General features: G+C 38.9%; 1 protein-coding gene across 8 annotated transcripts in view; it reads right to left on the reverse strand.

Annotated features, from left to right (window-relative positions):
* The window catches only part of Ttll5 (tubulin tyrosine ligase like 5), a 261390-nt gene that overhangs the window by 135274 nt on the left and 113464 nt on the right, over nt 1-12652 (reverse strand). For 7 of the 8 annotated variants that reach the window (XM_071607650.1, XM_071607651.1, XM_071607649.1 and 4 more), the window contains 3 exons: nt 12301-12384; nt 11358-11759; nt 5186-5373 (listed from right to left, as the gene is read on the reverse strand). In XM_071607650.1, the coding sequence (XP_071463751.1) occupies nt 5186-5373; nt 11358-11759; nt 12301-12384 (674 nt within the window). The remainder of the gene's footprint in view (nt 1-5185; nt 5374-11357; nt 11760-12300; nt 12385-12652) is intronic. The other variant, XM_071607648.1, reaches the window with a different exon arrangement.

Raw genomic sequence — 12652 nt, forward strand, 5'->3', positions numbered from 1 at the left:
CCCATGTCCCGAGAACTGCAATGCCTCTAACATAGAGAAGAAAAAGGAGGACAGCTAGCAGGCTTGAGATATGTCTAAAAGTATATTCAAAACAAAATGCATCAAATATTTTGGATGCTGGCAATACAAGTTAGGTGGAAATGTCTAGTAGGCAGCTGGAAATTTGGACCTGGCACTCAGCAAAAAGTTCAAACTAAAAGATGCATATTTGGAAGAAATCTACTGAAAGGTGCCACAGGAAGAGAAACTTTACCCCAGGAGAAACTAAAGAGAGAAAAAATAAAAAAGTTTATTAGAATTACAGCCTGAAATCCACAGCTCTGCTGGAGGACAGTCACAGAGAGTAAGGGGACAGTCACAAACAGCAAGGGAATATAGAGCCCAACAATCACCTCATCTTCTTCAACTAAGGCCTCTCTGTACATTTAGGTCTACATGCCAGTGGCTTTTAAAACAATGTTGAAAATGGAACCTAGTTTCCAGGGGGAAGAACTTTGATAAAGGAATAAGTTCTCAGAGAAACTGTGGAAGGGTAGAGAAACTTAGAGAACACTTCAGGAAGCAGGTGGTCAATAATAGAGCCATGTGATAAAGGAAGATGAGGACTAAAACCAGGTGACTGAAGTTGGCAATTCCAGGGTCATCCACAATCTCTGAGAGAGCTGGACAAATGTTAAGGAATAAAGTCAGTCTGCACAAGTAAGTGGGGGGGGGGCAGGGGGGTTGGAGCCAGAGGGAAACTGAGGACAGACAGCAAGTCATGTTATTTTAGAGAAGACAAGAGTTAGAAGAGATAAAAAAGCAAAAGAAAGGTTATTTTCAGGTAACAGGTCATGGAGTAAGCCAAGGAACTAAGGGAAATAGGAGATTAAAGTCTCAAGAGGCATAAAAGAGCAAGGGAACGAGACAGGACCCATTGGAGCTGGGCCCCAGGTAGAGAGGCACAGCTTCCAGGAGGGAGAATTGCTCTTGATACTAAAATTAGCCCCCCCCTCACTTTTTTTTTAAACGGATGAAGAAATCAAGGCCCAGGGAGGCTAAGTGTCTTGTTTAAGATCTCATCAACTCAAAAGCTTCTGCTTTTTCTTTGTACCCTTTTTTCTTTCTAGAAATGGGAACAGGTAATGTATATGGTCTGAAAGAGCTCAACTTTCTCTACCAAGAAAGAAAACAAACAAAAAAGAACTAAAGGTAGTAAAAGAACCACAAAACCAGAGCACACATGTGTAGTGTTCTACATATCCAGATACGCCAAGGAGGCCTTAGGCCAGTTTTGGTGGCCAGTGGCTGACACTTGTTATACACTGGGCACCATTTCTATGAGTTAGCTCTGTCTCTCCCAATTTCACCTCTGAATTGCAATTTCAAAACTGAGATTCTCACTTTGGACCCTTATAATGGTAGTTGCTGACACATAAGAGATGAAGGAGAGCTCCTCTGTGAATGACAGTGAACCAGTGAGCGCGTGAACCAAACGTTCCGAACCTCGGATACAGCCTGCTCCCGAACTAGGCAGGAAAGTATCCCAGAAAGAGCAAAGAAATGAAAGGAAACCAAATGGTTTTTTGTTCCCTTCTCCATCTAAATGAAAAATGTGAAGAGCAAAGAGTGTCTCCTCCCTCCTTGTATCTGTCAGCACATTTCCAGGAGGCCTGGCCACGTCGCGCGCGGCTGGCTGGGGAGCAGAGACTGACACAGCACACGGGTGCGCAGTGGGCCCGCCTGGGTGGTCTGCTGCTATCCCTTTGATTAAACTCCAGGCTGGGAGAGCTGGAGCTGCTCCTAATGATAGCTGGGTCCTGAAATCTCACACTCGCCAGCACAGACAGGGCCAGGGCTCCCTCGGACGCCCTGCCTCCCACTCCTCACCGCAAGGCTGGGCTAATTCGCCACATTCTTCTGCGCTCTAACAGCATGAACCACAAGGGGCCACGGCTGCTGGAGCTCTGAGAGCTGCCCTCTCTCTCCGCATGGAGTGAGATAGAGATAGGGAGACCTCACACCGAAGCCATGCTCCAGCACCCCTACATGGCCCCCACAGGCACAGATGCTTCGAGAAAACACTGCTCTCAGGAATAAACACATAGGTTGCCAAAAGATCCCGTCCCACAAGATAGCCAGCCTCTCACATGCCAAGGGAAAAGATTAAATCTGAATTGCTCTCTGCTCAGATTTCTTAAGATATCTATTGAATAATAATATGTTGGGAACATATACCTCGTCATATTTCAAATGTATGTATGCTTGCATGAACACTTCTTAAGTAGCCACTGCTCATGTGGCAGGGAAAGTTTGATATTCTTTTGTATTCTAGGCTTTATTAACAATTTTTAGGGTTGTCAGAGTACTCTTTGCCTGTGGTCTCCAGCTTCACCAGAGCACAGGGAGGAAAAAAGGTAACACTGCCTCATCCCCAGCCCACCTCCTCCCAAGTCCCTTGAATGATCCAGCTAAAGGGCAAGCAGCTGTCTCTTGGTGGTTCCCGCATCATCAAAGAGAAGAAGGCCAAGCTCCTTCAAGGGGCCTCTGAAGCGCCCGGAGTCAGCCCTTGCCTTTTGGGCACTTCAATCCCGCTACCCCTGCTGACTCCCCAGTCTCCTCGACATCACTAAACACAGGCATGCTGGTTTTACTCTGGAAACTGCTCTTTCTCTTCTTCTGCTACCTATTTGCTTACCTTTTAAGGTTCAGCTGAAGTATTACAAAGGCTACCTGGCCTTCTTCCCACTCCCACACAAGCTGGGTCAGGAATCCCTCTTGGTGGCTTTGTTGTTGTCTGGGAGCACCTGTCACGCACGTTCATCTGCTTCCGTGGCTGCACCCTAATGACACTGAGTTATCCCACACCGAGGACCATCCTTATGGCTTAGTCCAAAGGTTGGAACATTCTTAAGAGCTAAGTTAAAATGCTTCTTAATAAATAAATGAAACATGTGGAATAAAGTTTTATGGGAAATGCCACTAAATGCTTTAATAAGAAGTTGAAATTACAAGCAAAATAATGTAATTTTGTAAAAATATCCAATGATTTCAATTTCTATACCCATCTCCCAAAACAGAACAAATAATTTAAAATCAGCTTTCCTTATCTAGGAGGGGAAGATCATAACTCCTTGCCTAGAAAATCAACTGAAGGGCCGAGTTCAGGGACTATAACTAAAGCAATGCTCAGAGAAAAATTCATAGTTTTCAATATGTAAGCACCCAATTCAAGAAATAGGGGAGAAATAATAAAGAAATAAAGCACAAAGAATAAATTAAACCAAAGAATAAAATAAAGAAATAAGGAAAGCAGAAATAAAGAATTAGTAAAGATAAAACAAGAAAAAATTAATTGGAATAGAATGAATAAAAATATCCAGAATTAGTTTTGTGAAAAAAGGAGAGGGGGGGAAGGTTAGCCATTAAACCTATCAGAAAAATGAAAAAAGAAAAGAAAGCACAAACACAAAGTGGGAATTGAAAATAAGGAAAAGAAGAGGTAAAAGGAAATCAAAAGACTTTGAAGTGATTTCTGGAGACCGTTCTCAGATGGCAAGTGCAGAGAGGCCAGAGCTCCGAGCCTTCTGTTTGGAGCCAGGAAAGGTGTCACTCACCTCCATGAGCAAGAGACTAAGGAAACTTTCTTCGAAACACAGACAAAGGGAAAGGAACAAAGTATACCAGAGCCTTTTCACACTACTGTTATGGGTTCTTAACTACTTACCAGAAAAGGAACAATAACAGACAGAATTTCCCAAATTCCAAATTAAGAAATTGCTTTCTCTAAAGAAAAGGGACCAAATAACATACAATTGAGCTTTTCAATAACAAAGTTCATTTCATCCAACAACTTCCTCCTTTCAAAACAAATGAGAAACCATTTATTGCCGAAACCCTTTATGGTTTAAATAACAAAGTTTCCCAAGCATATGGCATTTAGACTTCAAGAAGTTTTTACACACTACCCTCACGACCCTGTGGTGTTTTCCCCACATCAACAAATGAAGATCCTGCGGTTGACAGAAGCTGAGTGAACTGCCCAACGTCACACAGCAAGTCAACGGCAGAACCCAAGTCTGCAGACAGTTAATCCAACTCTCTTTCAAACTGTCCACCCTGCTTATTACACACTGCAGCACCTCTCCGCCTGCACCAAGCACTGGTCACCCTATTACCAAGACTCAGAAAGTTAAGACTGACATCTAATGGCAGGTTCAGATTCCTACGAATGGGATACATGTGGACTTTTAGTTCCCTGGCACTGAAATTCCTTATGGATGAGAAAAACAGGCTCAAGGGGGATGACGTCCCACTAAGGACACATAAACCTTACACTCCCACAGGATAAGGCTCTTATCATTCTGCAGGCTTTGCAGTATAGCAAATGATAGGAACTAAAAATATGTTAAGCACTAAAACCGGCTATCTATATTTTCTTACAATCATCCCAAAGAAAGTCTCTTAATGTCTGGTGCTTCTAGCTATTTATTTACAAACTGAAAATACATTGCTGTCAGTGACCCAATGATAAAAGCATAGCAGATCAGAGGCCTTTACCCTTTCTCGTAGCCATTTCACACTTCAAAATTCCTTCTCCTTCTACCATGGTTGTGATGGTGTATTTCCTCGTCCCCTCATTCTAGCACTGAAACCCAGAGATTCACCTCCCATCGAGTTTCAACACTGTCCTGGGAAGTTCCTTTGCTTCCTACTCCACACTGGGCCTCCCCTCTAGTCCCTTCAAACTTCTAGGGATTTGAAAAAGAAAATAATTATTGCCTCACACAATTGGGATGAGGCTGAAGTAAATGAAGATGAGCAGAGTGGTCCTAAAGTTTTCACAGAGAACCGGGAGAGCAGGGTGGTGCCTTCTGTGGACAGGCTTGTGAAAGCATCATCAGCCATTCTGCTAGAAAGACTAATAATTTTACAAAAGTTATTTTAAAAAATTCTTTAACATTCTATTTATAGCTGAACTTATTCAAATCTGTCTATCCTGAAAATAGGTGCACCAGAGCCAGCAGCAGACATCAATGCCTGCAAGAGAAAGTCACTTTCTTTACATTTAAGGAATTGGTTTTAGCTTGTTACCAACCAATACTCATTCAAGAGGCACAGGGAGTAAAGTCAGGGAAGAACCGGCTACCCTGTTGATCCCATCTTTGGGTATGAAGAGCTCTTTGGCACTCCAGACTGTCCCTACCTGTTGCGTGAGGAGACTGATGTGGCTGGCTGGAGAATACTGCCTTGCTGCCTGCTTTTCAGCAAGTCGCTGAAGTTCAGCTGAAACCATACTTTGGCTGTACCGTTTGCCATATGAAGAACCATCTTCTCTCTCTTTCTGCATTTTGGCTACTCCTGAATGATGCTTGTTTGGATGGCATGAACCTGCTGAAAAGAAAAAAAAAAAAAAATTCACTGGCTTAGGAAAAAGCCCTGAAAAAAATTTGGATGATGACAGGGCGACATCAGGCCAAGAGAAACTTTACTGACCCCAAGGATCTTTAGCAATAAGGAGCAATAAACTATCCTTAAATGATCATAAAAATAAATACAAATCCTTACTATACCCTGGAAGTCCTTCCTATAGCCAGCCTTCCACACATTATGAAAACTTCACAAAGAAGAATTTTCATCCTAACTAGTGTAGAAGACCATTCCTAGAATTTACTGAGCTTAAAAAATATACTGGGCTGCAGGCCTAGCTCAGTGGTCAAGAGCCTGCCTCACATGCACAAGGGCCTCCGTTCCATCCCACCCACCACAGGAAAAGTCTTTGAAACTCACAACTCTTTGCTTTGTTTTTTTGTTATGTAACTACACTCGTCAGTAGTCTATGGCATCCACAGTCAAATCATCCACAATATTTCTCAAAAAGCTCAAAGGGAATGGGGATGAAAGAAAAACTGACTGCACATTCTCAAATGACTGTCCCTTTGGACTTAAACTTTCTTCTTTAAACTATTTTATCAGAATTCTATTATTCTGAGCACTGAAATTCTGGCAAAAATAAAATAATATAAAAATCAAGGTTCATGCTCCATTGATTATAAAACACATTTTATTGAAAAAAATTAAAAACCCAGAAAAGTAGGAACACCCTATTTTTCCTCCTGTCCAGTTATTCATTTGTTCATTTCATTCATCCATCCAATCATTTCATTTCTGTGGTACTGGGGTGGAACTGAAACTGATATTTTATCTGCTGTCTGGTATCTCATTTTGCAAATACACACAACTTACATCTCTATTCCACTACCCAGGATTTCTTGTCACTGTGAGCTGTTATAACCATGCAGCCAAACACACTCTATGTACACCTTCTGGTGTACATGCACAAGAGATTCTCTTGTGGCCAGGCCTACAGTGGGACTGTGAAGTCACAGTATAGGTGAGTTGTGAGTTTTCAAATTCACGTTATGACACTAGAATGGTATTTTTTAGATTCCCTTCAACACAAAGTAATTCCTGCTGATTCATATACTCTTCAACACTCAGTTTTGTCAAACATCTTTAATTCTTTCTTCTCTAAGAAGATATAAATGTCACTGTAGTCTTCATTTACATTTTCTGATTTGTAATGATGTTGAGCACGCTTCTTCTTTTCTGAGAGCCGTTACCAGTTTTCCACTGAGTTGTCTTTTTCTTACTGACTTACTGGAGTAGTGCTTTTGTTTCTACTATTGCTCCACACCACAGATCTTAAAGATGGTCTCTTTTATATTATTCTAGAAGTTTTAAATTTTGCATGCATGCATGCATACATGCTATGAGGCAGGGATCTAATTTCACTTTACCCACCTTCATTTATTGAGTAATCCCTCCTCTTCCACGGATCTACAGTGCATGTCTATCATAGATCAAAGTTCCATTTATCTGTATGATTGTTCCTAACTTTCCATTTTGTTCCATCGGTCATCTTGTCTATTCTTTTGTCAATACCACAGTCTTAAACATTATATCTTTATATTAGATCTTAATACAGTATTCCTCTACCTCAATTATCTTCAAGGAGTTCTCACTATTCTTGGTCTTCCTGCCTTTCTATTATCATTTTAGAATAGGCTTATCAAGTTCAACCATAAGCTTGAGATTTTGATTAGAATTGTATTGAATTCAAAGATCAACTGGTATTGAGTCTTCCCATGTATGTACATGGTATATATATTTTTTTTTGAGAGAGAGAGAGAGAGAGAGAGAGAATTTTAATATATTTTCTTTTTTTAGTTTTCGGCGGACACAACATCTTTGTTTGTATGTGGTGCTGAGGATCGAACCCGGGCCGCACGCATGCCAGGCGAACGCGCTACCGCTTGAGCCACATCCCCAGCCCTACATGGTATATTTTATCCACTGATTTAATTTTCTCTGATGTCATTCAAAAAAGTCTTACAAAATTTCTTTCTTTTTTAAAAATATTTTTTAGTTGTAGATGGACACAATACCTTTATTTTATTTATGTGGTGCTGGGAATTGAACCAAGTGCCTCACATGTGCCAGGCAAGCGCTCTACCACTAAGCCACAACCCCAGTCCACAAAATTTCTTTTAAAAGTCTTTTCTAGAGTGGAGCATGGTGGTGCACACCTGAAATCTCAGCTACTAGGGAGGCTGAGGCAGGAGGATCATAAGTTCAGGATCATCCTGGGAAAGTTAGTGGGATCCTATCTTGAACAAAAAATTTAAAAAGGGCTGAGGATGTGGCTCAGTAATAGAATGTTTGTTTGCCTAGTATGGAGGCCTTGGGTCCAATCCCTAGTACTGCCAAAATGACGGGGGGTAGGGGGGGAACCCAAAACCCAACCACTAAAAGTCTTTTCTAAAATATTCCCTAGATAGTGTTTTTTGTTTGTTCGTTTTTGTTTAAATAAATAATGTTTTTTTGTTGCTATTATTTATTTTTGCAGTGTTGGGGATTAAACCCAGGGTCTTGTACATGCCAGGCAAGCATTCTATCACTGAACTACATTCCCAGGCTTTAAGTAATGTTTTTAAAAAACATTTTTTTGTTGTTGTTATTGGTGGTGATGTGATGTATTTAATGCCACTGAAAGACTTTGGTTTGCAGTACTGGGGATTGAATCCAGGGGCACTTTATCACTCTGCCATATCCCAGCCTTTTTGTTTTGAGACAGGGTCTTGTTAAGTTGCTGAGGCTGGCCTTGAATTAGGAATCTTTCTGCCTCAGCCTCCTAAGCTGCTGAAATTACAGGTGAATGTCACCATGCTTGGCTGGAAAAACTTTTAAAGACAGTTAAAATGGTGAATTTTATGTTATATATATTTTATCATAATGAAAAAAAATGTTTTCTAATACTCTGTGGCTACTAATTTTGAAAACTATTGACTTTTAGTTTTGATCTTGCTCAAAACTTAAAGCTGACAGTCTTCTAACAGGTTAAATCCCACCCACTTGTTCATTTGATTCTGATGTATTTGGGCTCAGTTATCAAGGTTTAAATAGCATTTCTCTTGTTTTTCCTACATTTCTTGCTTATATACTCTCAGGGGTAGTTTTTTTCCTTCAATTAATTTTCTTTCTCCCCATAGGTTTAAGATTTACATAGTTTCATTCTTTTTTAGTGGTAACCATTGAATTTTGACACTATATATTTAACTTTTAAATAATATCTTATTCCCCTTCCTAAACTATTTAATTACTACAGAAAAATTTATCTTTAATCATTTACAGGCTATTGTTATTTAATGTATATTTCTATTTACATGTTGTCTATTGTTCTTTAACTATTCAAAATACATTCTCTGACAACAGCAAAAATATGCTGAAAGCCAATTATAAAATGCAAAGAATTCCAACTACCTAAAGATTAAACTATATGCTTTAAAATAATCCATGGGTCAAATATGAAGTCACAACAGACATAAGGAAATAATTTTGATCTTCCTCTGTTCCCTATTTACTCTTGGAAAAAATGGAAAAGAAAGGTTTTAAAGTTTTTATAATGACACAGAGAACTGGAGACACTAATCTTATTGAATTTCTCACATGGGGGAAAAAGTTCAAATAAGAACATTATTGATTACTATTATTAATGATTTTAGAAAACAAAATCATAAGAACAACAATCACCTGAAATCAGCAAAGATACACACATGTATATATCATTATTTGTAACTTACTCAAGTTTATGATTCAAGCTCCATATTACAATATCTTATTCATTTTAAATCCGGTATTGATTAACAAATATGGATTAGTTATTTATAAAACAAGGCTTAGCTATAAATTTACCTTAACATGTTTATTACTAAAGTGTTTAAAAACTTGACCAATGTTAAGATACTCCCCAAACTGATCTACAGATTCAATGTCATCTTTATCAAAATCCCATTAGTCTTTTTTGGCAGAATTTGACAAGCTAATTCTGTAATTTATATGAAAATGCAAGAAATTCAGAACATATTAAGCCACTTTAACAATGATGAATAAAACTAGAGGATGATTTTAAAACGTCTTGTAATGCTACAGTAAGAAAATGTGCTGCTGGCATAGACAGAAATTGAGACTCCAAAATAAATCTTCATTTGATTTATTTGATGAGTGTGCCAAGAAAATCCAATGGGAGAAACAATCAATACTCGATGGTGCTAAAACAACTGCATATGCAAATACGAAAGAATGAAGCTGGATCCCCATATGTCAAACCATACATAAAAATTAACTAAAGATGGATAAAAGCTCTAAATGTATGAGTCTAACCTATAAAACTCTTAGAAAAAAATACAAAGAAATCTTTGTGACCTTGGGTTAGAAGATACCTTTTCAGATATGACAACAAAAACACAACTGAAAGGAAACAAAACAAAGCAAAATATTTGACTTCCTCCAAACTTAAAATGTTTGTGCTTCAAGAAAGCAAAAAGACAACTAACAGATCGGGTTAAATAATATTTCTAAATCATTTACCTGATAAAGGACTTGTATACAGAATACATAAAGAACACTTATGACTCAACAAAAGGACGCACATCTCAACTTAAAAATGGGCAAAGACATTTCTCCCAAGAAGATTTACAAATAGCCAAAAAGCATATGAAAAGATGCTTAAAACATCAGCAATGAGGGAAATGGAAATCATAACCCGCCCCCCAACACACACACAAAGAGATGGGTGAAATTAAAAAGACATTAAATGTCAGCAAAGATATAGAGAGGGGGAAACTTGACTTAGAACTCCTCATACATTGGGAGTAGTAAAATGGTACAGACACTGAAAAAGAGTTCGTTAGTTCCTCAAAAAGAGGAACCATAAAGTTATTATATGACTCACCAATTCCATTCTAGCTATATAACCAAGATTATAAAAACATGTATCTGCATAAAAATGTATACACGACTGTTACTCATAATGGCCAAAAAGTGGGGAAAAAAAAAGAAAATCAAATGCACATCAAGTGACAAATGGATAAGCAAAATGTAGTATATCCATACAATGGAATATTATTCAGCTATAAAAAGGAATGAAGCGCAATACATACTATAACACAGAGGAAGTTTGAAAGCATGACAGGTGAAAAGAAACCAATGACAAAGACTACCTATAGCATGATTCCACTTATCTGAATTGTCCAGAACAGACAAATCTGTAGACACAGAAAGTAGATCAGTGGCTGCTAGGGGCTGGCAGAAGGAGGAAGTAGGTAGTGACTGCTAATAGGTATGAAGTTTCTTCTAGGGATGATGAAAATGCTTGAAAATTAGAAAATGTAATTTGCATTACTCTGTGAATATGATAAAAAAACCACTGAGTTATACACTTTTTCAAAAGGGCAAATTTTGTAAATATGAATTGTATCTCAATAAAGTTATTTAAAAATGAGGGGGCTGGGGATGTAGCTCAGTGGTAGTGTTTCCTGGTATGCAAGAGGTCCTGGATTTGATTAAAAAAAAAAAATAGGAGGGGGAAACTTGACTGATAAGCTGGGTCTACTTCATTGACGCTACAAACCAAAGAATTCTTAAAAGAGGGTATTTATTTGGTTCATTCCTGTCTTTAAATGCATTGAAAAAAAAGCGTTAATTTGTCTGATGTCAGGAATAACTACCTGAATAAAAAAAAAAACAAAAAAACGCATATAGCACATTCACAGGTCTAAGATTATCTGTGTGGGAAACTTCTGGACTAGACTTGACTTATCTCTTTTTCGGCACTACCTAAAAGAAGTCCTGTTTCATTTTTCTATCAGTGACTGAATGCTAGTGGACAAAATGCAAGACTTTTCTTTAGTCACAGCACAACAATTTAGCGTGTGTCCCTTTACCTTCCAAGAAAAGGCAAAGGGAAGAGACGGCATTCTTTCTCCATGGGGGCTGGGGACCTGGCATTGTAGGCTGCCTTTCATTTTCTCACTCACCTGCCTTTGCTGAGGAGGGACGAGACAGTTTCTGGCTATAGATGTGTGCAGCGCTTTGGAAAGAGGAAAAGGGGCCAATGGTGTAACTGCCTGATCGACAGCGTGGCAGGCCAGTGGGGCTTGGTGTGTTCTGTGTCCCAGGATGTATGGAGGAAGAAGCATTGTCAGGGACTGGGTTCAGTAAAATTGCTGGCTGATGAGGTATAGTGGGGATGGCTTGAGGAATGTGAGATAAAGCAGAATGGTGGCCAGGCCCTGGCGAGAGGGCAGAGGTTGTCATAATAGATGACAGATGGGTGTTGGGAATTTTCTGCAGAAGAGTAGCAGCAGGACCAGAGAAAGAAGTAGAAGTACAATTGGTATAGACTAATTTAGCCTCTTTTTCTGCTGAAGTGGTAAATCCTATTAAAACAAAAACAAACAGAACAAAACAGATCATTTTAGGAAAAAATGAACATATCATCTCTATAAAACATAAACATTTTCAAAACATCAGAATAATCTTAGCAGGAAACAGAAACCATGAAAAATACAGACATTAATGGATTTTGCCTACCAGAGACAACCTAGCAAGAGACATTTTAGTTTATTTTTGGTCCTTCCTAAAAACTGGAGTTGGGAATACCCCCACAAAGCAGAGTAGGCATGTTTTACAAACATTAGGACAGCAGGACAAAGCTCCTACAAGCAATGGCTAATTCCTCTCTCTCTTCACCTTTCTAGGAGAAAACAAAGTGCTTAGAATTCTAAAGAAAATGAAAAAAAATTCCTGGGAAGGAAAATAGGTTAAGTGTATTTGAGAGAAAAATTCTAGGGGAAAAGGAAGAACAAAGGAAAGGACTTCTCAGGGGTAATTCTCATGCTTTAGAAGCATTTAATATTTGAAGACTCTTTCTTTTAGAAATTTATCAGAGCAAATCTATATAGGTTTGAAATCACTCACGAGATAATTTATCAGAGTGAATTTCTGTTGCCTGTTGCTGTTTGGGTTGCTTTATTTTCACTTCTTGTATTGTCTCAGGGTGATCTGAAAGAAGAAATAGAAAAAATACTGAACTTAGGCTCTCTTACTAATCCATTATAACAAAATTTTGTTTCCAAAAATGTAACACAAGTACTGATCCATACTGTTAGACACTGTACATCAAGCCACACTTTTCCAAAGATGGACTCCCCGAGTGCTGCTGAGTGGGTAACCAATGCAATGATCCCCAGATATTGCCAACCCCAGTTCTGCCTCACTGAACCAGGGAAAGACACTTAAATCCAGAGCAGCCATCCATGGGCTGCCAACA

This window comes from Marmota flaviventris, chromosome 2, assembly GCF_047511675.1.
Source record: "Marmota flaviventris isolate mMarFla1 chromosome 2, mMarFla1.hap1, whole genome shotgun sequence".
Lineage (NCBI taxonomy): Eukaryota > Metazoa > Chordata > Mammalia > Rodentia > Sciuridae > Marmota > Marmota flaviventris.